The 23,712-nt window shown below is 53.8% G+C and overlaps 9 protein-coding genes across 9 annotated transcripts in view; 3 read left to right on the top strand and 6 right to left on the bottom strand.

Annotated features, from left to right (window-relative positions):
- Positions 1-1,359: 1,359 nt before the first annotated feature.
- On the bottom strand, positions 1,360-6,025 carry GUITHDRAFT_101461 (hypothetical protein; the record flags this gene model as incomplete). Its single annotated transcript, XM_005839937.1, has 15 exons — positions 1,360-3,415; positions 3,463-3,552; positions 3,598-3,977; positions 4,029-4,151; positions 4,194-4,292; positions 4,368-4,457; positions 4,509-4,604; positions 4,661-4,840; positions 4,884-4,958; positions 5,047-5,158; positions 5,212-5,315; positions 5,369-5,482; positions 5,536-5,659; positions 5,738-5,790; positions 5,867-6,025. The coding sequence occupies 15 exons, from the start codon at positions 6,023-6,025 to the stop codon at positions 1,360-1,362; spliced, it is 3,855 nt and encodes a 1,284-aa protein (XP_005839994.1).
- A 590-nt stretch (positions 6,026-6,615) lies between these two features.
- On the top strand, positions 6,616-7,669 carry GUITHDRAFT_133401 (hypothetical protein; the record flags this gene model as incomplete). Its single annotated transcript, XM_005839936.1, has 5 exons — positions 6,616-6,917; positions 6,964-7,086; positions 7,134-7,205; positions 7,252-7,306; positions 7,412-7,669. The coding sequence occupies 5 exons, from the start codon at positions 6,616-6,618 to the stop codon at positions 7,667-7,669; spliced, it is 810 nt and encodes a 269-aa protein (XP_005839993.1).
- Positions 7,670-8,776: 1,107 nt separating this feature from the next.
- Positions 8,777-8,965, bottom strand: GUITHDRAFT_39808 (hypothetical protein; the record flags this gene model as incomplete). Its single annotated transcript, XM_005839935.1, has 1 exon — positions 8,777-8,965. A coding segment is annotated over one exon (189 nt), but the record flags the coding sequence as incomplete, so codon positions are not given.
- A 204-nt stretch (positions 8,966-9,169) lies between these two features.
- GUITHDRAFT_133400 (hypothetical protein) lies at positions 9,170-11,968 on the top strand (the record flags this gene model as incomplete). Its single annotated transcript, XM_005839934.1, has 7 exons — positions 9,170-9,943; positions 10,002-10,178; positions 10,230-10,384; positions 10,444-10,504; positions 10,549-11,550; positions 11,596-11,676; positions 11,837-11,968. The coding sequence occupies 7 exons, from the start codon at positions 9,170-9,172 to the stop codon at positions 11,966-11,968; spliced, it is 2,382 nt and encodes a 793-aa protein (XP_005839991.1).
- A 1,706-nt stretch (positions 11,969-13,674) lies between these two features.
- On the bottom strand, positions 13,675-14,310 carry GUITHDRAFT_48158 (hypothetical protein; the record flags this gene model as incomplete). Its single annotated transcript, XM_005839933.1, has 1 exon — positions 13,675-14,310. A coding segment is annotated over one exon (636 nt), but the record flags the coding sequence as incomplete, so codon positions are not given.
- A 2,296-nt stretch (positions 14,311-16,606) lies between these two features.
- Positions 16,607-17,465, bottom strand: GUITHDRAFT_150497 (hypothetical protein). Its single transcript, XM_005839932.1, has one exon. It carries the CDS (start codon positions 17,165-17,167, stop codon positions 16,613-16,615), a length of 555 nt encoding a protein of 184 aa, XP_005839989.1. The 5' UTR covers positions 17,168-17,465; the 3' UTR covers positions 16,607-16,612.
- Positions 17,466-18,392: 927 nt separating this feature from the next.
- GUITHDRAFT_84548 (hypothetical protein) lies at positions 18,393-20,347 on the bottom strand (the record flags this gene model as incomplete). The annotated part of the gene is made up of 1 exon (XM_005839931.1): positions 18,393-20,347. One exon carries the CDS (start codon positions 20,345-20,347, stop codon positions 19,307-19,309), a length of 1,041 nt encoding a protein of 346 aa, XP_005839988.1. The 3' UTR covers positions 18,393-19,306.
- A 260-nt stretch (positions 20,348-20,607) lies between these two features.
- GUITHDRAFT_150495 (hypothetical protein) lies at positions 20,608-21,192 on the bottom strand (the record flags this gene model as incomplete). Its single annotated transcript, XM_005839930.1, has 1 exon — positions 20,608-21,192. A coding segment is annotated over exon 1 (412 nt), but the record flags the coding sequence as incomplete, so codon positions are not given.
- Positions 21,193-22,026: 834 nt separating this feature from the next.
- Positions 22,027-23,712, top strand: part of GUITHDRAFT_133396 (hypothetical protein) — a gene marked incomplete at both ends in the record, with an annotated part of 4,779 nt that continues 3,093 nt past the window's right edge. The window contains 5 exons of the mRNA XM_005839929.1: positions 22,027-22,494; positions 22,547-22,666; positions 22,947-23,072; positions 23,201-23,275; positions 23,395-23,667. Coding sequence (XP_005839986.1) covers positions 22,027-22,494; positions 22,547-22,666; positions 22,947-23,072; positions 23,201-23,275; positions 23,395-23,667 — 1,062 coding nt within the window. The remainder of the gene's footprint in view (positions 22,495-22,546; positions 22,667-22,946; positions 23,073-23,200; positions 23,276-23,394; positions 23,668-23,712) is intronic.

The raw sequence follows: 23,712 nt of genomic DNA, 5'->3' as shown, positions 1-23,712 counted from the left end.
CCAGCTCGCCGTCAGCTGATAACCCCTGGCAGGTCGGCGGAGCTGATGATGCAGCTGAGGGTTTCAGCGCCCGACTACGGCAGCGAGCAGGTGCCGCATGCGACCCTACCGCAGGGTTTTCTCACCTCGTCTCCCTCCAGCTGTCTCCCATGCTGTATCCCAACTACCACAGGGCCATGAAAAGAGAGCGGGATCACGTGAGCCCTGGAGGAAGCGGAGGGGGAGGGGAGGGGAAGGAAATGGAGGGAGAAAATTTGCTATGAGGGAGGGTAGGTGGAGCAGAAAGTCGTGTGGAGGAGAGAGTAGACGGGGAGCAGGAGCAGGAGCAGGAGCAGGAGCAGGAGCAGGAGCAGGAGCAGGAGCAGGAGGTAGGAAGGGAGGCAGGGCAGGGGCAGGAGGAGGCTCTGACTTTCAACAGGGAGATCATCATGTTCATCATCATGACGACTCTCAAGCCGCAAGAGATGATGATGGGGGTTTGTCGATTGTTGTGTAGAAAATTTGTAAAGTATATGAAACATGTCAGCGGGACAATACTCTTGACCGCTCTCGTCCTCGTCCTCGTCCTCGTCCTCGTCCTCGTCCTCGTCCTCGTCCTCGTCCTCGTCCTCGTCCTCGTCCTCGTCCTCGTCCTCCACTCCAACTTTGAGTCCTCGTCCTCGTCCTCCTCTTTAACTTTGAGTCCTCGTCCTCGTCCTCGTCCCCCTCTTCGTCCCCATCCTTTCCAGCAGCTGATCAACTCGGCAACGCTTCAACGACAACAACATTTATCAATATACAAGGTCCCTCCTAGAGGGTAACGCCGCTTTCTGCGCTAGAAGCGGAAGTCTTTGTGGGGGTCTGGCTCGAGCGAGGGGAAGGGGAATATGAAGTCAAAGTCCTTCTCCTCCCTCCCCGCCTCCGAGCTCTCCTCCTTCCCCTCCTCCTCCGCCTGCCGGGGGAGAGGCCCTGCTACCCCTCCGAGGTAGCCCACGTCCTGGAAGATAGCAGGTTGATTGAAGAGAGCGATACCAGAAGCCGTCCACGTGGCAGAGGAACTGGTCTGCAGCGGGGGCTGGGCGAATGGCGAGCCCAAGCCTGGGAATAGCGAGAAACCTCCGCTGCGAGCACAGGTTGTTAGTGAGGAGAAGAGAATGGGGAGGAGGAGGATAGTGAGAGAATTGGGCGAAGAGATGGGAAGATGAGGAGGTATGGGAAGGAAACCGCAGGAGGAGGTCGTGGAAGAGGAGGACGAAGGAAAGGAAGGGGGGCAAGAAGGAAGAGGAAATCGGGAATGACGAAGAGAAGGAACAAGGTGCAGGAAGAAAGAAGGAGCAGGAGCAGGAGGAGCAGAGAAAGGGAGAGCCGACAGGGGTGGACTTACGAAGCATTCGCGTCGGGGAGTAGGGAGGTAGTGGGTGGAGCCATGGGCTCCCACATGACACCCTGCGGTCCCATGTCCCCATCCTCGAAGTCTTGCGAGGCGAACATCTCCTGCTGCAGCTCGTCTAGCGGAAAGTCAGGGTTGAGCATCTCCCTCCCATTGCCCCCTAGCGGCTCCTGCGGCGCCAACACCCCGAAGCTCTCTGTCTTCTCCTTCCCCTCCTCCAGGCTCCCGAAGGCCCCGGGTATCAGCCCCACCGCCTTCGGGATGAAGATCTGGTAGCCTTCGGAAGGTACAGCCAACTCCTCCTCCTTCCCTGGTACCTTAATCTCCTCCTGCTCCCCCCGCTGAAGACCCTCTCCCTCTCCCTCCTCCGTCTTCTCGCGCCTGCCTTCAGCCTGTTGTGGCCCCAAACGATCTGCTTGCTCTTGCCCCCTGTCCTCATCCATGGACTTCGCACTGAGTGGCCCCTTCTCCTCCTCCTCCAGCTTCCCTTTCGGCGTCCCGTTTATGTACACTCCTTCTCCTGCAGGGCCTCCTGACTTGGCAGCCTTGCCCTTGCCCACCATCTTCCCAACAGGCACAGGAAGCTTCTCCTCCTCCGCTTTGATCGTCACCTCCGGGCTCTCGACCGACCTCTTCCTGTTCTGGAGGAACTTGATGTGGAGCTCAGTCTCGTAGAAGTAGCTCCTGCTGTCTGCGGGGATGCTGGGGACCTTGATCTGCCGGAGGTTCGGGTTGCCTCTTAGCCTTGACTTGTGCTTGACCTGGAAGGTGAAGGCCAGGATCAGGATGGACATGGAAACTCCGGCGATGAGGCAGTGAGAGTAATGAGCAGGAGAGCTCGTCAGGTACTTCAGAGCATCCTCCATCACCAAGTCTGTTGCATGCTCCCTGTTGAGCAGCTCAAACTGGAACTTTCCGACGTGGGTGTGGATGACGAGGGTGTGGAGGACTGGCTGCTCGCAGTAGGAAAGCTTGCCCTTGATCCGCATGTCGAGCGGGTGAGTTTGATTGACCTCCTTGGAACCTTGACAGTCTTGCAACGACAGGCCTCGGCTGCTGCAAGTGACACCGTCGAAGGATACACTCGAGATCACTATCGGAAGCCTCGAAGGGTTCGAGATCTTGAAGGTCCGCAAGAACGAGGAGGTTCCGTCGGACTCCGTCGTGCCTGACGTCTGGTTGTCATGACAAGGCAGGTGGAAGCGGCAATTCGATGCTGGTACGTTGCGAGACAACGTACACGCCTTGGAGCCTTCGCCAGTGACTACCAGGGATGGCTCTTCTGCGACTCCATACAGAGTGAACTCCACGAGGGCGGTGAGGTTGTTTCTGAGGTACAACTTTGATTTGAACTTCCCTGCTCTCTTCGGTGCAAAGATCATGTTGGTGATGTTGACACCAGACCGTCGGCCGATCACGATGCCCGACATGAAAGTTGCAGGAATGAGGAAGTCAGATTCCATGAAGCAGGCCCGTTCAGTTTGGCAGATGTCAAACCCCTGGGCAGTAGGCTCAATGCTCGCGTTAGGGAGCACAACCTTGAAGAACGTCGTGAGAGAGGAAGGGTTTTCCAGCGAATGATTCACAGTAGACCAACTCCCCACGTAAACTGTCCCGAAGAAGATGTTTCGATCCAAGAAGTCTGGGAGCGAGATGCTGCCAATGACAGGAATCTTGACCTTCATGCTCACGTTGAAGTTGAAAGTGATGTGCATTTTCAACTCTGTCCCACTCGTCTTCACCACTTCATCCCACCTTTCATGCATCCAGTTGTGCTCTGCGATGTCGATGTCGTCAACAAAGGATCCTCGGCTAGCAAACAGAATCTTCCGGTTGGCCCACATCAAGTAAGTGTCCCCCCACAGCGAGTTGTCAACATCCAGGATGACGAAGCCGGAGATCATGGGTAATGAAGGCTCCAGGTTCGACTCCCTCACCGTCAGCTCCAGCCTTGGGTCCGACGCCTCGGCTGAGAGAATTCTGACAGTTGAGGGAAAGGTGTTGACAGCAACCAAAGTCTGCGTTCTGATCTGGCTGGACGAGCAACTGGGAGTGGAGGGTTAGCATTCATCAACATCATCCCCTTCACTCACGTCTCGAAGTACAGGGGGTTCGGGTAGATGTAGATGTTCCCCTCTATACTCCTGTAATCTAGGGAGATGTTCAGCACTTCGTACTTGGTCCTGGAAAAGTCTTCAGCCCCTCCGCGGTGAACAGGCTCTCCTTACCGCAAGATGAGCGAGCCGTGGACGGATTCCACTGCCTTCGAGTAGACTGAGACGTGGATTTGAATGTAATCAGCTCTTTCAACAGAAAACATCAAGTTCCCGTTGTTAGATTTTGAACCCTTCTTGCCGTACTCTGACATGTTTGCAAAGTAGAGACAAGTTGGGGATTCGATGTAATCCGAAGTCTCGATAGAGAGCTCGTAGGAAGGGTGCTGATCGACTTGAACTTCTAAGACCGTGATCGGGGCAGGGTTCCGATTGTAAATCTTGATCACCTTGCGCGAGGTCTGGTTGATCGCAATGACTCCAAAACCATCGTTGCGGTCAGATTCGCTCAAATCTAGCTTCCCATGGTATACTGGCAAGGGTATCCGGAAGGTCTGAGAATGTCTAGTGAGTCGACACAACAACATGAGTTGCGTCCTCCTTACCATGAGGCTGGTGAATACGACAAGTTCCCCGATGAAAGGATCTGAAGTGTTCGTCAGGCTGATACGGATGGTTGAGCTCGATTGTTTCGGCTTTAGGAGAGTTTCTCCTCCATGGAAGTCACACTTGTACAATCGTCAGCCGATACCCTTCAGGTTTCAACGTACCTCCAAGAAACTTCCACGGATGAGAACAGAGATAATGTAAATCGGGACTTTGAACATGTTCGTAAGGGTGAGATGGTGAACCAGCGGGTACTGTAAATCCTGTCGCATTATGAAAGATGTATTCTGCTTGTCGTGGTCCAGGTATCCGTGTACAACTCGTGCTCTGTAATTCACCTGCATCACATACAAGGTTGAATCTGTCTTATTAGCTTCCAGAATGATCTTCCCCTGAAAGTCCCCTTCTGTCTTCCCAGAAAATGTGACCTGTAGGGGAACAGGCGTTCAAGACACGAGCGATCAAAGGAAAGTGCATACCTGCGCAAGCAGGTATTCTGCGTTGGTCTTTAGCCCCGCTAGACTATGCTTCTTGATTACAATCTTGAGCGAAGGCTCGCTCTGCTGCGGGCGGGCCTGGTCCCACGAGAATACATTAGTACACAATCACGTAGAAGACAGCAAAGCACAACGTCGATTAGGGAGACTAGGTTGAAGTATCCTTGCAAAAACATGATGTCTAAAATTTTTGTTGATGTCGGAGACGTCAATATCCCAAAGTCAAGCATCTCAGGCCAGACGGCTAATGACAACGGCACGACGTGGATCTCCACAGGAACTATGAAATTCCCAGCTGATGTCCTCATATGAACCTTCGCGACCTCAGTTGTCACTCACATCATTTCAGTCATTCACCATTCCGACGTGGGTGCCGACGGAAGTGCTGTCGAATATGAGATTAATCACTTTCTTCTTTGACATGGGTCGAATCTACCGGGCAATCGTGTCATGGAACAGGTTCTCAAAGAAGAGGGAAGGGGGAGGAAAGCAGGAGGGAGGGAGGAGGGAAGCAGTTCACCTCCCAAAGAGACTCATTATCCTTGGAAGTGGAACTACACTTCTTTGGCAACATCAGATGAAGGAACCCCTCGTTCGTGTATATCTCATGGACTCGAAGGGGATGTTCAAACCTGTTTCCATCGTCACAGCCACAACCAAGGGACACCAAGGGAGGGAGCCGTACGGGTTGCGGATTTCGAATGAAGTCTTGTAGTTCTCTCCCACCCTCACTTTGATCCCAACCCGAGGCTCCATGGAGAACGTGCTGTACCATGCATGGCCCGTAACCTGTGGAATCACCAAGTTGGATCACGAGATCCTGCACTCTACCACTCAATGACCTCTAGCGTAAGTTTCCCCTTGGACGTCTGGATTGTCAGGGTCCCGATTACGGAGCCCACCTGATGCGCCAAGAACGTGACTGAGATTGTAAGACTCTCGCCAGGTTGAAGAGTCTACACAAAATATGCAGTCAGCGACCGGTCTCACTTCCCCGACTTGACTTGACCTTCTTCGGGAACTTGGACGGTCGGAACTGATTTCTATCGCTCTTGCAAGATTCGATGACGATGGATCCGGATTCCGCTAAGTTCTTCACGACGAATTGCCCCACCATAGGCGAGCAGATTTCGCTGGATAAGACATGGTTCAGTAGATATTCGTAGCCTGTCGGATCGCTTTGAAGACAACTGGGCAAGCATGCAAACAACCTGGCCTTGATAACTAACAATAGAGGAGTGATGGAAACGTTGATTGTCTTTCTCTGTGGACCAAAGGACGTCAGATCCCTGCCCGGGTCCATCCCCTTTCAAGCAGGTCCAGCATGTACAAGGCCTCACCGTTTGGATCAGGGCCTCGAGCTCCTCTAGGTAAGGAAGGCTGGAGGTGATGGATCCATCTGACTTGATCATGTTCGATGAGGAGATACACAGAGGAGGAGCATGGCTCAGCATCAACGCCGCCATGAGCGCGAAGGCCCACCCGCGCCTCAGCGGCATGGCTGCGTGCAGACGGGTCGTGTGGGGTGGTATACTAAACTTTGGGGGTACTGCCACTCGGGGGGTGCGTGATATATTGAGATACAGGGGTATAGACGAAGGGGTACTAAGAAAATAGTTGTTTCTATCAACATGGTCCTTTAAAAGACTAGAGACCATATGGAATATTGAAGATGGAGATGGGGAGGTGCAGGTAGAGGGAATATTGATCCCAAATAGGGGGTCATCAGAAAACTAGAGGGGTACCAAATTTCAAGGCAGGGGTGGATAATGTGAACATGTGGAGTGTGGGTGGGGTATCTTTGGCCTTAGGAAATAAATTAAGATTAAATTAAACAGAAAACCCTTAAATTAATGAGATCAACTTTATTTATCAATAATTAACTTTAAATTTCTTCGAATAGATTTATTTCTGAAAAATTAGCATTGTTTTGTTCGGTGCATTGCGGCCGATGCGAGGCAGGGATGGCCGATGCGTCGGCATGGGGATAAGGAGAAGAGACGGAGAAGCAGAGCGACGCTGATTGCCTCTAAGACATGTCGGAAAGAGAATGAACGGTGTGATATGGTTAAGATATGACTCGTACGACATGGGTGTCATTCCTCGCCATCGTACAGAGATGATGCAGAGGCAGAATGGAAAGAGTGGAAGGTGCCTCACGATCGCGCTGATCTGCCTTTACTTGCTTCAAAGCGAAGCTATTGAAATGCCTGGTAGCATCGATGGACCCCTGTCACCAGAAGCTCATGCGCAGACGTACAACAACCCGACATGCATGGAGCTGATGAAGTACAACCGATGGAGATCCTGGGCCCGGCGACAAGTTGTGGATATTGGCTTCGCTCCCTCGTTGATCAGGATATGTTGTGTATGCTTGACAAATACTGAGAGGTGAGGCCAAAGGTGCTCGAAGCCCTCCTGACAAGACCATGGGCAGCTCCAAGATAGCTGAGACCCACGTGAAGTCGTTCATCGCATCCAACGGCCTGCATCATCGTTTGACGGTGGAGTCTCGTGGAGCAGGGGGAGGCAGGAAGGACTGGTTCCTCCCCAACGGATGGTGGGGGCTGGTGTCTGCCGCGGGCGTGCGCTGAGTGATGGCCGTAGGAGTTCGTTCCACGGCAAGGAACCTGAGCCGGCCTTGACGGAGGTTGCAGCGGAGTTTCGTTTGTGGCTGAGGTGACATGTTGTGATGGGCTGCGCTGACGAGTCACTTGGACCCCAGCGGGAACGCGAGACCGATAAACCCTGAGTGCATCCAGGATTCCGACCAGATCCTCGTGCGTGCTCGAGCGCATCGTGTTGTTTGCGATGTTGTCTTGTTTACTCTTGCTTGACTCTCCTCGTCCCTTGTGCGACGGCAACCTTCTCATCGTATTTTCCAGTGCTACGGCAAAGAAGCGCACGACGAGCTGTTGAGAGCGGCGTCACACTGGGAGAAGGCTGGCCTAGTCCATGATTACAAGGGCAAGATACGGCTCATGCCAGGTATTCGTGATGCTGCCCACGTTGAAGCTGAATGGAATCCCGCAGCGCTGAAGTGGAAAGAAGGAGATAGTAAGGAGAAGGCGAGGGAGGCGATTGAGGCCTTCCTTGAAGACAGCAAGCTGTTCCTTGAATCCTTGAACTTGACCAAGAGCTGATTTAAGTCTTTCTGCACTTGCATGGCCACGTTTGAAGAAGCAGAATCAGGAAAACATGATATCCGTGTCGTTCCGAAGCGATAGCAGCCCAGCAGTTGGTTTGTAGCCTGAAGAATGCATGAGAAGAATTGTGTACACAGATTGATTCCGTTTCACCCAATCCTGTGAAGACATAGGTTTCAAGAAGGAGCCTCGCCGACCATCCAGCCTAGTCAACTCAGAACAAAGAATAGAACAGCACGGCTGCTGGTACCAGCAGGATGAAGAAAGGAGCCATGCGCGTAGAGCCTGTCCACACTTGGGGTTTGAATGATCAGTGAGTGTGAATAAAGTCCAACCCTGTGCAACCTTGAATGGCAACGAAGTTTGACGAGAACACAAACAAATTGATCATCGTTAAGAGAAACCTACAGGGCATCATTGAGATTGCATCATGAAATGAAATTCTGATCCATCACCGTGGTGAGTCATAATCCCATATCATCATCAAGACGCAGAAGCATCTCCCGAAGTTACTCAGGATGATTGACTTAACCTGCAATCCACGCACGTCAAACATGGTGGATAAATGAGCGACTCAAAGCACCAAATAGTTGTATTTGATGATGGGATACTTCCTGTGTACTCTGGTTTAGATTGTTCGACTTCCTCCAACGGGGATCCCCCACCTTTGGAACAACACAAAAGCCGCTGTTACACTAAGAATGCAGAAGATGCAAAGCTGGAGCACACGTCACGAACGAACGCAAGACACTCCGCTCTTACCTTCGCGAGACAAAACAGAAGCAAGAGAGCATATTCCTAGCAGGCCTCAGCAAATGCACATACTGAGGAGGACCACCTTCCAAGCCTCTGGCGGTGGGGTGTATCCCCTCCAGGCGCTTGACTGTGCTAGCTCTGCCCAGCTTTCTCCAGAACGTCAGATGAGAAGCAGAATTAAGGAGGGACCTGTTGTGATTGTCACGACTCTGAGTGTGACTGTAGGCCTCTAGAATGACAGCGAAGAAGGCGAGCTGCGCGTCTCGGCTGGAAATTCCTGCATCGCAGTACTCTGACCTGTTGCAATCTCAGCATGAACGCGGGAGCTCGCAGCTGAAACCCATACCTGTTGAACAGGACATGTCTGTATGCTTGTGGTTTATGAAGGACGAGGTCCAGGAAGATGATAACAAGCTCGTGCTCAACATACTTGTCGGCTACACAACCGCAGTACTCGCATCTGGTCAACCGGATCCCCGCTCCTCGAAACTGATGATGCAAGTCGTTCACGGGCTGACCGCATTCCACGCATATCATGTTGCCCTCCTCATGCTCGTCTCCTCGCTCCTGCACCCTCCTCTCCTCTCGCCTCGTTCCGCTGCATGGTCCTCCCGTCTGCCTGTTTACTTCGCTCGCTGACCCGCCCCAGCCCAGCCCCACCCCCACCCGGGCATATTCCCAATCGTACCCCACCCACTATGGGTCTGCTCGAAGTGGAACAAAGAGAAGTCGGGGCTGCTAATGCGGTCGCTACTTCCCGTCCTCCTCGCCTTCACATGCATCAGTCAGAGCCGGCAGAACCTGCAGCATGAGCTCTCATCTCAGCGACATGCCGTGAAGCTCGCGATGGTCGAGGTTGGGTTCGTTGCATCCCCTGGCTGCTCCTGGAGATCAGCGCGCATAAGCCGCATGCTCGGGCAGTTTGTCGACAGCGCTCCTCGTCATGGCTTCGCCTTACCGGTTCGCGCGCCATGGCGACCTGCTCGAAGTCTTGGAAGCAACTGCAAGAGACGTGCGATGCCATTGAAGGGCATGGATGGCATGGGGGGAGCGAGAGACTCTGACAACGAAGGCGGGCGAAGGAACAAAAGGTTTCTGAGGGTTTTACAGAGTGAAGCTTCAAACTCGTTGGAAGACGCGTTGAACTTCATCTCTCTGGTCAGGATCAAGATGGCCGAGGGAGGGGCCGACGCTGCGGCCTCGTTCCATGTCAGGGAATTCAACAACGCGATCAAGTCGTGCTCAACCACTGCTAGGAGGGGATCTGGTAAGTCCGCCGTGAGCACGGCACTCCGTGTCTTCGACCTGATGCGCGAGGTGGGAGTGGAGCCGAACAGCTACACATTCGTCTTCTTGATGGACACGTGCGCTAAGGCAGGGGCAGAGGAGGAGGCGGTGTTGGTCGCAGGCATGCTGGAGGACAGCGGGTGCAGCGCGAATGAGTTTTTCTACTCGTCTTACATCTCACTGTACAAGAGCAAAGCTCTCGCAGGAGACAGGAGAGCCCCTCAGAAGGTGATGGCTGGCGGTCCCTGTGACAGCCTTCCCTTCGTTCTCACCGTTAGGTTGGCAGGTCTTGAACCTTCTTGATGAGATGAAGCGAAGGCAGTTGCCGATCAATGAGTTCGTTCTCACCAGCGCCATCTCCACCTGTGCCGCAGCTGCAAACAAGCTCGGGCTTGACGACTGTCTTCGGATCGCAAGAAACTTGTTGTCTTCGATGGATAGGAGTGGTGTGAACATCACAGAGGTCATAACCTGAAAGAGTTTTCAAGGCAATATCTGACGAGTCGTCGAACAGGCCGCGTACAATGCGCTGATGAGTGGCTGTGCGAAATGCGCTGCTGATGAACCGATGGCAGCAAAGGAGTGCTGGAAGCTCCTCAAGGAGATGAAGCTCAAGGGCCTCAAGCCCAACCAGAGGACCTACAATACCCTGATGGATTGCTGCGCAAGGTTGTGTAACGCTCTAGTATCTTGCATGTCACTGACACCCTGCCCTTCTGTCCTTTCAGGTGTGGAGATCTGGTGGCCATTGAGCAGTGCTCGGATCTGATTGGCACCATGCAGAAAGAAGTGAGACGGTCCATTCATGCTCACCTTGGCTAACAATGACACAGGGGCTGGAGCCTGACACAACTTCATACAACACCCTGCTGAAAGCCTTTGCCAGCGCAGCACGAAAGACCATCGAAGGGCGGAAGTCTCAAAGCTCGCAAAATCGAGGAAGGATAGGGAGCACAGGGAGCAGCAGAACAGCAGCAAGGGGGAGATTGAACGCAGTCGACTTGCAGAGGGAGGCAGGGGATCGCGAGGTTCGCATGAGCAAGAAGGCGTTCGCAAAGCGCATGCTCGAAGAGTCCTTTCAGCTTGTCGAGGAGATGAAGAGCAGGGGGCTCAAGCCGGACGTGATATCCTTCAACACTCTCCTCGCAGCATGTGCAGCAGCGTCGGCTGAGGGCCGTCAGACTCCGAAACGAGGGTTAAAAGCCCTGCAGCTCATGAAGGAAGCCGATGTGGTCCCCAGCGCTGATTCGTTCTCCTTGCTCATGGAAGCCTGCAAGGTTGCTGAGTTGGCAGGAGCGAAAGACAGCATGGAGGTCGGCATGCGCGTGAAAGAGTTTATCAGCAACCCGCAATCTCAGTTCTACTCGACGTCCCTCGCATCCTCCTTTCCGGAGAAGAACGGTAACGTCTACTCCAACGAGACGCTCCTCGACGCTGGGGCAACGTGGATGCACTCCCGTCTGAGATGGGACAACGCGGTCTCGCCTCAGGGCCTCATCGATGCCCATGAGACGGCAAGAATCGCATCTAGCATGAGCTCCATGTCAGAGTCGCTCGTCAGCGCGTCTAACAATCCCTTCTACGCAAGGAACATCGTCAGCAGAATCGTCGACGCGTCAGCGACTGCCAACCAAGTCCGCGCCCTGGCCGAGCTTGCACGGACGAGCGCAGAGACGGGGGATGAGAAGAAGATGAGCGCAGGAGACGACTCGTTCGAGCTCGGGATGCAGCTGTTCCTCGACATGCTGGACCAGAACGTCAAGCCCGACGCCTTCACCTTCACCAGCTTGATCAACACGGCGAAGCAGAATGGCAACCCCGAGCACATCTCGAGGGTGAGGGAGGAGATTCCTTCCATCGCCTCTCATGCGTGCATGCAGGTCTACAACCTCTTTCGAACGATCCCATACTCGGACAGAAACCACCGCATGTATGCCACAATGATCGGAGCGCTTGGCCAGGTTGTAGATGGCGGCGATCTTATCGATATGATGGTGCTAGTGCTGATGGTGATGGTGGCGATGGCGATGGTGATGATGATGGCGATGGCGATGGTGATGGTGATAGTAAGGTGTACTTTTGGTTGTATGCTGACTGCCAACGACACGAACGCGTCTGCAGGCAAGATTCGTCGACGAGGCTGTGGAGCTGCTCTCGTCTTCCCGCGAGCATGGCCTGCCGCCTGACCTGTACATGTACAGTGCTGCTCTGCAAGCGGCCGCTCGGGCGGTGAAGCTGAGCCATCAGAGTTGAAGGCCTCTGAGATACCTGACAGGATCAGAAGGACACTTTCGACATGATCTACAGTGACATGGTCATGGATGTGAGTAGGGTGGGGAGGGGGAGATGGCTAGGGGATGTGAGTAGTGTGGGGTTAGGAGATGGCTAGGGGATGTGAGTAGGGTGGGGAGGGGGAGATGGCTAGGGGATGTGAGTAGGGTGGGGAGGGGGAGATGGCTAGGGGATGTGAGTAGGGTGGGGAGGGGGAGGGGTTGTGCACGTCCTGACGAGGCATGCTTGCTCAGGGGGTGCAGCCAAACGAAGTTGTACGTCGATTGAGGGACAAGATGTCTTCGAATAAATCCTCACGATGATCTCAAGCTCTCCTCCTCCTCCTCCTCCCTCTCCTCCTCCTCCTCCCTCTCTTCCTCCTCCTTCTCCTCCCCTCCTCCTCCTCCTCCTCCTCCTCCTCCGCCGCCGCCGCCGCACCCTGTCCTGCTTCAAGGCCCGATTTCCGACCCTTCCCCTATTTTTCCCATTATCGCCCAGATTATCGCCCCCCACCACACCTTTGCCCTCCGCCACACGCCCCCTGCTCCCAGGCTCCATCCTGCTGCTGCTTTGCTCTCCTGCGCTCTCTCTGCCTCCTCCTCTCTCTTCTCTCCCCTGACGGCTTCTTCTCGATGCGACGGCTCCAGCGCTGGGCTTTGCCTCTGCTGCTTGTCAGCATGGGCGAAGCGAAGCTGATATGCAAGATCGGTCCGGGAAGAGGAAACTCCGGTCCACTCCCGGACGAGGGCAAGATCGAAATCGACCTGCAGCTGTGGGAAGCGTGTCAGCGAGGAGAAGCCATGGCAGTGCAGAGGCTCCTGACGGAAGGAGCTGAAGTGAACGCTGAGTACATGAACAAGGATGGGCTCGTCAAGACCGCTCTGCATCTCGCCGTCATCGCAGGAAGTGTCGAGACTGTGCGGGTCCTCTGCCAGCATGGAGCCGACCTACAGCAGGTGGACAACTTCGGCTGCACTGCATTGCACATGGCAGCAGCGATGGGGAACTTAGGTGATCGTGCCTCTGCGTGCAGCCGAGCATGGTTGAACTGACATGGCGTGCCTGCTCAGAGATGACGAAGCTGCTGCTGCTCATGGGATGCTCGTGGAATCTTTGCAACATGGCGATGCATTACCCGCGCACAGTCGCGAGGCTGAACAACCACACAGAGGTGGCGGAGGTGCTAGAGCAGGAGGAGCTCCTGCAGCAGATCTACGGGGACGAGATCAACATCGACGGCATGAGGCCGATCGACCAGGTTGATGAGGAGGACTATGGCGGCCGAGGAAGCATGATTGGAGATCACGTGCTGCGGACCTCGGGCTACTTCTGGAGGAATATGCACAAGAACAAGAAGTTCTTTGCGTCACAGCGATCCGAGAAGAGGTTCCTCAGGAAGGTGCGAGAGTTCGGGAGGGCAGAGAGGGAGAGAGTGAAGAAGATGCTGGAGGAGGATAAGACGGGGGGCACGTGAGGAAGCTCTGAGCATGTGTCGACTGAACCTCATGAATGTAGTTTACTTCATCCTCCCCATCTCCCTCCGCGAGTTCCAACAGACTTGTAGACTTGTTCGCTATGATCTTCTCTACTTGTCGTCATCGCGGAACGACGGTGGCGGCGGCAGCCATGAATGTCGGCCTGTCAAGAGCAGGCCCCTTGCTCCATCCTCCTCCTTCACTGAAGATCTCGACCGAGTTGGACCTGGCAGTTGAAACACCATCCCACCCCCCTATCACCCACACCTTGTCCCTCACCTCCACCACAGCAGCGCCATGCCGACTCTCTGCCATGGGCTCGCACCTCTCCCAGGCCTCCAACGAGATGCTGAACCGTTCGCAGGAGGCAAGAGCCCTCACCCCATCCCATCCTCCAAGCACGTAGATGGCGTCGTTGAGCGCCGCAGCTCCTGCTAGCCTCCTCGGCACCTGCATGGGAGGGAGGCAGCGCCAGACGTTGGTGTAGATGTGATAGCATTCGATGCTATTCAACACGCCCGTGGAGTCGCTGCCCCCGATGGCGAACGCCATCTCGTCGTACGACACAGCTGCGCATCCCCTCCGGCTGTTGTGCATGCTGGCAACTTCATTCCACGCTCCTGTCAACGTGTTGTACCTCTCCATGCTGTTAAGATTCTTCGACCCGTCATACCCTCCCATAACGTAAATGAACTTTCCTCTAGCCACACAGCATCCCATCGCCTGCCTCGCCGACACCATCGGGGCGATGCTGGCCCACTCGTTCCTCTGCACGTCCAACTTGAGGCACGTCCTCAACGCCTCCTTCCCGTCCCATCCCCCGAACACGAACAGACTACTCCCTAGGCTGACGCATCCCATACCTCTCCGCGCTTCCGGCATTCTTGCTTGCTCACCCCACCCGGCACTGGAACTTCGTTCATCTTCGCTGACTGCAATGCTCATCACGTCCGCCCGGTCGCTCTTCCCGTCGTTTCCTCCCACCAGGTAGAGCATGGCATCGTGCCCCATTGCTGCCGGGTCGAGCGCTGGAGAACGAGGAGGAAAACAATAGCCAGCGATGTCAAACTCGGAGACGGCGGTCAGGTGGCGATGTAGGTCAGTCATCCTGAGAAGTATGTCCATCTCATTGCTGTTGTCAAGGATCTTCCTTCCTATCAGGAGCGCCCTCTCGAAAATCTTCTTGGTGCTTCTGATCTCTCTCAGTCTCTCATGCTCCTCCCTGCATGCAGCTGCACCTTCCCGCCGCATCTACGAGCACATCACTCGCTCCTCAACGGGTTTATCGGACAGACCTTCGCAGTGAGCATCCTCGAACGATCATTCACGGACCTGACAAGATCCATCGCCTGTAGTTGGGGTCACTAGTGCACTGAGAGTCATACAAAGAACACTTCTTCTTTGATGGAGACTAGGTCTTGATCACAGTCCTTGTTCAGCGAAATGATTCGGAGTGAATACTCTGACTGAAGCCTCCTCAGCTGCTAGGCAACAGCGAGGCAAACGAGAGAGGAAAGGTTGCAAGGACATAGACAGCATACAACATCTTCGCGTCAGTGACCTGAAAGATATCCAGCAGACAAGCAACCTGCTCAAGTTGTGCCTCCGCTTCCGACACCTTGGACTCCAGCATTCCCCGCGGATTCGCTGCAGCGTCACGCAGGGCAACGCACTTGTTGGAGGAGATGCTGGCGCCGAGATGTCAGCAGCGGCCTCTGCCAGCGAGCATGCAGAAGGACCTGAACTTAGGGTCTAGCAGGACGCAGTCTCTGCAATGAAGAGTCCCCCCTTCCTTGGCGATGAAACATACAGTCTGTGAGGGGTGTGCTGAGCATTTGGGCAAAGACCCGCGATGAGAGATGCGGGGAGAGGAGGTCTTGTGCTGCCTGAACAACTTTGAATCTGCTCATCAAGGAAGATGAATCAAACAAGGTCACAAGCGTACATCCCCTCCCCTCTCACCGTGCGTAAGCTCGAAGCACTTTCCGCATAGATTGACATCGCAGCTCTCGCAGAATCGCTCTGCTGCCTCAAGGCTACATTCTATGCACAATGGCAGCGCCTCTCCACCTGTCCTCTCGTGCAAGTCCAGCAAAGCCTCCACCTCTCCTCCAGCGAAACTTCTACATGCCGCACTGCACCATGGGCACTTTCCATATCGAGAGCCCCACTTGAGCGCCTCTGGCGCGCACATGCTGCATGCCGAGTGCAGGCATGAGAAGATGATGCGATCTCCTCCTCTGTCTCCTGCTCCCCTACCTCCCTCTCCTTCTCCCCTCCCCCTCCCTCCACCACCCCCACATTGACAGCGCTTCCCTGCCATGTTGGGATGTAGAGCCCGCCTCGGGCAAAATACTCAGGAGACCGGACAGGGCGAGTCACAGTACGATTTTCATTCAACTATCTCTTTACTTGGTTACACACTCTTCTCTACTACTATCACACAATCTCAAGCTTCTTCTGAGGGTTTGCTGTAAGCCGCACGTGCTCCTGGAATAGATCCTCAACTGCCCTGATGTACCTCGCATGGAACTCATCCAAAGTTTCGTCAGCCTGCGCGAACAGAGGCTGAAAGAACTGCAATCAGCGTCTGCAGATCCTTGGGATAAGATAGGACGTACCTCTCCGACCACGATGAAAAGCTCCTTCCTGAAGGGGATGGGCAACCCTCCACGTCCGACGATCGGGAAAGGAGCTCCCACTTTGATGAAGTTGTTCACAAACTTCCAGAAGGAGAGTCTCCAGTTCGGCTCATGCTGAAACAGTTGATTCTCGCCGAAGGCATAAACAGGAACCAGTCCCACATTGTTTTGCATGGCCACCTGTAGCCGTTGGAAGTCAGAACTCCAAATATACAGCCCATTCACGGACCTTCACGAAACCCTTCCTGTTCTTCAAGTACAACACATCTTTCTCTTCGTGCGTCCCTTCCAAGACTTCCTCGATCCCTCCGACGATGAGGCCGAGGCTATCTCCTCTTGCCAACTTCTTCTCAACGCTCTTTCTGTTGCACGGGATCATTCCGTTCAGAGACATCAGCGTCGACAGGACTGGAATGTTGAACATGGCGTCGTTGATCCCTCCGAAGAATTCCTTGTTTCTGAGCTCCGGGAACCAGATGTCGAAAAGACCTGGAGGAGGGTCACAACCTTCAATGGAGGTCGCTTCCATCACCGCAAAACAAGGCGAACCCGTAGAACAGCCTGCCATGTGGATGCCAACAGAAGATGTAGTTTTTGTCACTTGCCATCGTCGACTTCTTCAGCAGCTTGAAAGGCTTCACATATCGCACAAGGTGCATCAGCGCTTGCCGGAAACAATTCTTCTTGAACCATGGGGAGTACATTTTCGGCAGGGTACACAAGATCACCAACGGGGTGATGAAAAGAATGCCCCCTGCAATGCCGTACGAGCGATAGAGGTACAAGGACGCAATCAGTAGGAGCGCAGGAAAGACGGTGAACGAGGGAACCAGTACAGCAGAAACTAGGATGACCGATAACGTCTCCTTAGCGCGAGAACATTGCGGAACTTCGAAAATCCACTGGCCATCCTTGATTTTGCCCGTCAGAAAATTTTCCACCGTGCTCGAGACGCGAAAGTCATGCAGTTCGTGTATATCTGCATCATGCTGAACCTCTCGACCTGAACAGCTTCCCTGGTCTTCAGAAAGCTTTTCTCTCAAATGTTGACTCCCACGCCCCATCCCGAACTAAAAGGCTCCTGCGAGATAGACAATCAACCCCCTTCTTACAGAAAATAATATGACACTTCTCCACTTCTCATCTGTTGGACTTGCACTGTTTTACAACCTGCTCCCTCTCCCCTTCCTCTGCAACTGATTTGAACACCTTTGACTGTTTGTATTACCTCAACCGACCAGGAAGAAACTTTCTTATGTGGCTGCCACAACACTCACAACCATCTCTCTGGTTTCAGTCTCTATCCGTGTCTGGTTGCCTGACTATCACTGCCGTCGAACAATCTTCATCCTCCCTCCCATTCACCGCCTCCGCCTCCGCCTCCGCCTCCCTCCTTGCATCGCCTCGCGCCGCCCACCCCCTCAGGGTTCAGGGCTCAAGTTAGCAAGGGCCGCATCCGCTCTTTACTACAGGTAATTAATATATATATAAACAAACGATACGGTCTGATGAGCTCCCCAGGGGTCACTTAAAATACTTTTTCAAATGTAAAATGGGGAAAGAGGGTGGGGGTCAGTAGATACCCTTCCATATCAAGCATTGAAGTGAGAAAGAGTGAGGTAGGGTGTACAATGACTAGGGTACACTGATGCAGGGTGATCTACAAAGGGTTTTATAATTTAGTTGATGGGGGATGATGGGGGATGAGGGCTGGATGAGGGTGCAACTGACGGGTATGAGGGGGATGAAGCATTGAGGCGCGGATGGGAGATGGGGGGGATGGGGGCCTCAATTGTCTCTTCGTGATGGCCGAACATGATGAAGGGAAGAGGGGGGTAGGAGGGCGGGGGATGTTGATGATAGAGAAAGAATGCTGCAAAGGAGTGAGGAAATTGTACGGGACAGATCAGGGGATAGTGAAGATGGAGAAAGACGAGGTAGGAGGGGGTGAGGAGGGGGTTTACTTGGATTGAAAAAAATGTGGAGCTGCGGTGCAAATATAGGCGAAAGACGGGTGAGAGATACATGACAGCTAATCGCGTACGAACATACCCAAGTGTGCAAAATGGTGGCAAGGTATGAAGACTAAGAGGACTAAGTGGATCAAGTGATTGTTCCACAAGTTTAAAAGAGAAATTGCTTAGGTAGAGGAAGAGAGATATTGTTGACCTTTTTGGACTTCAAAGTTCTAGCCTGTGAACAACATCAGAAAAATTTGCAGCAATTGTGTTTCTGCTTTCATCTACTTCCAATTCGCTTCTGTTCTCTGACACATGTTGCAGTCATACAGATTCGACCATGTTATCCTTGTCAACCAACACGATGAGGAATAAAGTGCTGGTGGGAAGCATCTCCCTTGCCGCTCTTACTCTGCTGGTTGGAGGGACGTTGGACATGTACATGAAGTCGTCCTCGCAGCAGATGGCGGTCGCTCCGCATGCTCGCACAACTCAGCTGTACGACATCCCCAACTTCGTGTATCAGCGTACTCAGATGCACTTTCCACAAGCTGAGGAGAACTGGCTGAACATGGCGGCAGAGGGTAAGATCGGAGATGATGTCAAGCCAGAGAGGATCCTCCACAACCTCAATGCCATCATCTCGGACGCTAGGAGCCATGCTTTGGAGGAGAACTACGAGGCAAGAGTGAAGGCAAAGACGGATGCTATGAACGAGAACTACGATGTTTACGATGTGCACCACGGCAAGGTTGTCCACAAGATCTACGGCAAACAAGTTGGAGGGTCTGTGACCTTGAAGCCATCGGAGGACAGCGGTTTGTCTCAGCTTGCTCAGCCACAGATGGAGGGAGGAATGATGATGAAGCAGAGGAATCAGATTCATCATGCCAAGGCATCGGCCCAGCTGCGCTCATATGCAGTCACCGTCCCAGCAGGGTTGAAGAGCGGGCAGCGATTCATCGCCAAGATCCCGAACAGGGGATCAATGCTCGTCACTGTCCCACCAGGAGTGTCGGGCGGTCAAGAGGTCGCTATCCAGCTGCCTGAGGGTCACCCGGCTGCTGCGAGGATGCAGCACCCTCGCAGGGTGCACCACGAGAGGTCGTCCGATGAGATGAGGAAAGCGCTCCAGGATCCTCCTTACAAGACCACCCACCCCTTCGCTGACAAGATGATGGACGAGGCCCTCAGCAACCATTACAGTGCCGTCCCTCACTCCGTTTTTGGCATGGAGCATTAGATTTACTCGTGAATGACGATGTGACTCCTGTGCTGGTTTTCATGACCGTGTCTCCGGAGAATCTTGAGAGCCCTTTCCCACTGCAGGACCCACTTCGATGTGTTGAATAAATTCAGTTTCTTCCTCTTGGAAATCATCGCTCGCTTCCACCGCTCCCTCCACCTGCCATTCCTTAGAATTTGAACTGCAACTTGCTTGTAATCCTCCAAGTTCCTTGCCGTCAAGCACTCAGATCCAGCAGCATGCGCGAACGAGGCCCCGATGCGCGAGCACAGTCTCTCGCTAGGGAGAGATACGGATGGCACGCCAAGCCAGAAGAGATCGGTTGCGGTGGTGACGGTGTTGTAGAGGAACGTGTCCAAGTGAACATCAGCAATCACCGAGTGCTGATTCCACAACCGATTGTAGAGCGCTGGAGGGGGTTTGGAGAAACACATCCGTGAGGGGTCGCCTCCCATGATGTCCGCATTCATGACAAGGTTTTGCTCGCCCAGATCATTCCAAGACTGAATCCAAAGCAAACTTTGATTCACTCTGGCCAAGATGTCCAGCCATGCTCTGAAGGATTCTGGATCAATCTTGTAGAAGGCATTCAAGTTGCCGATGACAAGACTGTCTGCCCGCATGTCACATGAGAAGTTCACTTCCGCTCTCCACCGTTGAGCTGACATGTCGGGCTCCTCCATTTGCGCGTGGTCCGTTACCAGGAAAGACGACGGCAACAGAATCAGCTTCTCCTCATACCAGTCGGCATAGGAAACGGGAGCCACGATAGGATCAGCGACGATGTAGTCAACGTAAGGGCATGACATGCTGTTGAGAAACGCCATGTAGTGAACCTGCGTCCTGCAAGGCCGTAGTGCCAGAACTTCAGATTTCTCTCCCTTGACCCACCCGTTCAAGTCGATCAGGATCTCCACTCCTTCTCTGTTGATGTGAGTCGCTATCTCACCGAATGACCAGCCGCCCACAACCTGGACTTTGTCGAAGGCCTGCGAGATGTTCTCAAAGTACCCACTCCTGTCTGGAGGTTGGATGGTCATGATCAGAGAGACTTCGAAGTCAGCTCGGTTATGAAAGGAGAACAAGCTTCTCGACAAGTAGGCGGTAGCATGCGCTCGGATGTCTGAGGTGATGTAGCCGATTCTGACCTTTACTTGGCTCGGAGGCTCCTTCATCGCTACTGGCAGATCCAGTGCTATCTTGTGAATGCAACCACAGCCTTTCTTAGACACGTTCACGCTTGCTTCGAAGGACAGCGGCAGGTAGAGCATTGTCAGCGGCTCGATACAGTCTCCCTTCAAGCCTGTGTTGCAGTAGAAGCCTTGCTCGATCATGTTGCTAAGCCTCCTCATGCTCCTGCTCAACCCTCGCCAATCACAAATACCCCCACGCGTGAAGATCAGGCGAGACAGGACGACAGCATCGTTGGGAGACAGGGTCAGCGCTCTTTCTCCCCAATGGATAGATTTAACGTGATCGTCTACCAGGGAATAAGCAAGAGATAGCGAACTGTGGAGGAGGAAATTCTTTGGATTCTGCTCTATTGATTTCTGCAGCATTGCAATAGCTTGTCTTGGCGATTCTCTCTCTATCAAGAGGTCAAACTGTCTGAGAGCTTTCTCTGGGCTTACATACTCTGATTTCCTTTCTTTCGCCAGCGCTATGCTTGTGACCATGAGAACCCAGGCGAAGCAAGAGCGAACGGCAGACATCGCGCGGATATTCTCCGAAAGCACAGTAGGAGCCCACAGAGATCGATCACAGCATAACCTCTCCGCTTTCAGGTGCAAGACATCTGAACGCGATGAAGACAAGGTGAGGCATGACGTACTAGAGTACACCGCATGCCTCCCACCTTCCTCGCCTCTCCTCTCCCCGCAAGTTTCACGAAGCTGCCATGGCGAGATGGCCTCATACAACCCACCATACTCACGTAACGTGCCCTGTAACGTGCCGGTCCGCCTCAGGCCAGGGCAACAAAGCCTGACTTCAAGTTCAAGTTGTAGTTCAGTACCGTGACTACCGGGCCCGTCAGGCGGACTCCGGGATGCGGCCGGGCTGTCGGAGGCTCCTTGTGTGATACTATCAACTCAACTCAAAGGCTTTGTGAATATAACCGTTTCAGTGACCAGCCTGGGTTCCCGAGGGCCGGCGGTGCCAACTTCGGGTGCAGTGCAGCGGGCACGGACCGGGCCCGGCCGGGCCCGGGGCGACTCTCCCGGCGTCCGGGAGTCTCAGGTGCTTTCAGCTCAGCTCCAGTGGCACATAAAAAGCTGGTCAATCAGCCAAACTACCCCTTCTTCAAAAAGAGGACCCACCCCTAGAACAGACAGAGTACCACCCCCGTCCCTCTCACCTGCAAAGTACCCCACCCCATGATAAAAAACCATTCCCTTTAGAACCGGGTAAATAAACCGTGTTTTAAAGATACAGGGACCCTCGCGCAATCATGAACGCAGAAGCTTCTTGGGAATGCTGCGCCCTTCAACCTCTCGTCCACTAGCTCCTCCTCCCCCCCAGCATCACCTTGCCACGTGTGCTTCTCCTCCTCTCCCGTGACATGGCAGCGTTCCTGTTCCAGCGCCTGATCGATCGCTGACTAATATCCCACTCTACAAATGATAAATCTGACTGCTTCTGCAGGTGGGAAGGAAGGACTTACATGTGGACTGGCTGATCTTCTTCATCTCAAAGTAGCTTCTCCCTCCTCTTAATCGACATGTCGACCAAGGAGGCGGCAATGAAGGCTCATCAGATGGAGGACGTAGAGATCCGCAACAGCGAGATCTTAACCGGGAACGATGTTCCGAACCTTGTGAGTGCATTGGGCCAAGACGACTCCTCTCCTCCAGCTAAGGATCCTCCTAAACCGGGGATCTTCGGAAAGCTGTTCTTCACATGGATGGATGATATCATTCGGCTCGGTCACCAGAGAAACAAGAAGGCCGAGAACTTGGAAGCCTCCGACCTGCTGACCTTGCAGAAGCAGTTTCAAGCAGAGCACATCATGCAGGAAGTGGAGATGCTGTGGGAGGAGGAGAGGCAGAGGCCTAAACCTTCTCTTGCTCACGTGTTGTGGAGGAAGACAAGGGGGTTGCTCCTTCTGTCCGCGTTCTTTGAGTTGTTCAGATTGATCGGATCTTTCTCGAGCCCCTTGCTTGTGAAGCAGATCATCATCTACATCCAGGTTCTCTTTTGCAAGAGAAATTTCCTTCATTGCTGACTGGAAGAATCCTCAGAAAGATGAGAAAGACCTCAAGACTGGGTTCGGGCTGACTATCTTGATGGTGGTTGGAACATCGCTGGTAGCCCTGGGCAAGTCCCACGCGTTTCACAAAGCTCTTGCGGCCGGTCTGGTGGTGAGTCTTGAAGTGACGGCTGAGGAGAGGCCGATGTTCCAGGAGGAGAAAGGGAAGGGGAGAGAGGGAGGGAGGGAGGGAGGGAGACTGGGGAGGGGAGGGAGGGAGGAAGGGAGTGGGGGAGAGGGAAGGGCTCCGTTGAGGGGGAGTGGGAGAAAGGGGTGAAAAAAAAGGATGGATGCGATGGACTGTGGGGGAGAGAGGAGGGGAAGGGGTACTTGCCTTGACAGGAAGGATTGAGGGGGATGAGATGAAAGATGAGGGTTGAGAGGAGCTGCAGGTCAAGGCTTCATGCAACAGTCTGGTTTATTCCAAGTGCCTGCGGCTGAGCAACGCGGCACGTCAAGAACGGTCAACGGGAGAGATTGTGAACCTAATGTCGACAGATGCTGAGAGAATGTTTCAAGTGAGTTGTTGTTGCGTGTGCTTGCAATGTTGCCAGTGATCTTGTGATGACAACGGGAGTGAAGATGAGGCTGTAGAGGAGATTTCAGTTTGGATTTCTTGATTTCTTCTCTTTAACTTGCTCCTCAGTCTTTCCTCTCCTTCAATGCCGCCTGGTCTGCCCCGGTGCAGCTTGTGCTAGCGCTCTACCTCATTTACGTCGAGGTTATCCTGCTCATCCACACCGCCTCCCTTCCTTCCTCCAGATTTTCTTGCCTCCTTACCCTCCCCTCCCGACATGCTCACCCACATGTTCATCTCACCTCCTCCTCCTTCGGTTGCAGGTGAAGGACGCAACGTGGATCGCGCTCGGCGGGCTCTTCTTCGTCTTCTTTGCGCTGGCCGTGATCTTCATGAAGATCATGAAGCTGGAAGGGCTGAGGATGAAGGCGGCGGACGCAAGGGTGAAGCTGCTCAACGAGATGATCCAGGGGATGAAAGTGATCAAGCTCATGGCATGGGAGGACCCCATGCTGCTCGAGTGTGACAAGCGAAGGGAAGTGGAGCTGAAGCATGTTCGAGAACTCGCTATCACCAAAGCCATGATGATCGCAACGGTGATTCCTCCTCCCCCCTCTCCTCCTTCCCCTCTCCCAAACTGC

Source organism: Guillardia theta (assembly GCF_000315625.1).
Source record: "Guillardia theta CCMP2712 unplaced genomic scaffold GUITHscaffold_7, whole genome shotgun sequence".
In the NCBI taxonomy this organism is placed as follows: Eukaryota; class Cryptophyceae; order Pyrenomonadales; family Geminigeraceae; genus Guillardia; species Guillardia theta.
The sequence above is the reverse complement of the archived record's forward strand: the minus strand, read 5'-3'. Positions and strand labels throughout refer to the sequence as shown.

What these genes read in the sequence shown, in the direction of transcription:
- GUITHDRAFT_150497 (XM_005839932.1), bottom strand. Translation starts at nt 17,167, where the DNA reads ATGGGGCGTGGGAGTCAACATTTGAGAGAAAAGCTTTCTGAAGACCAG.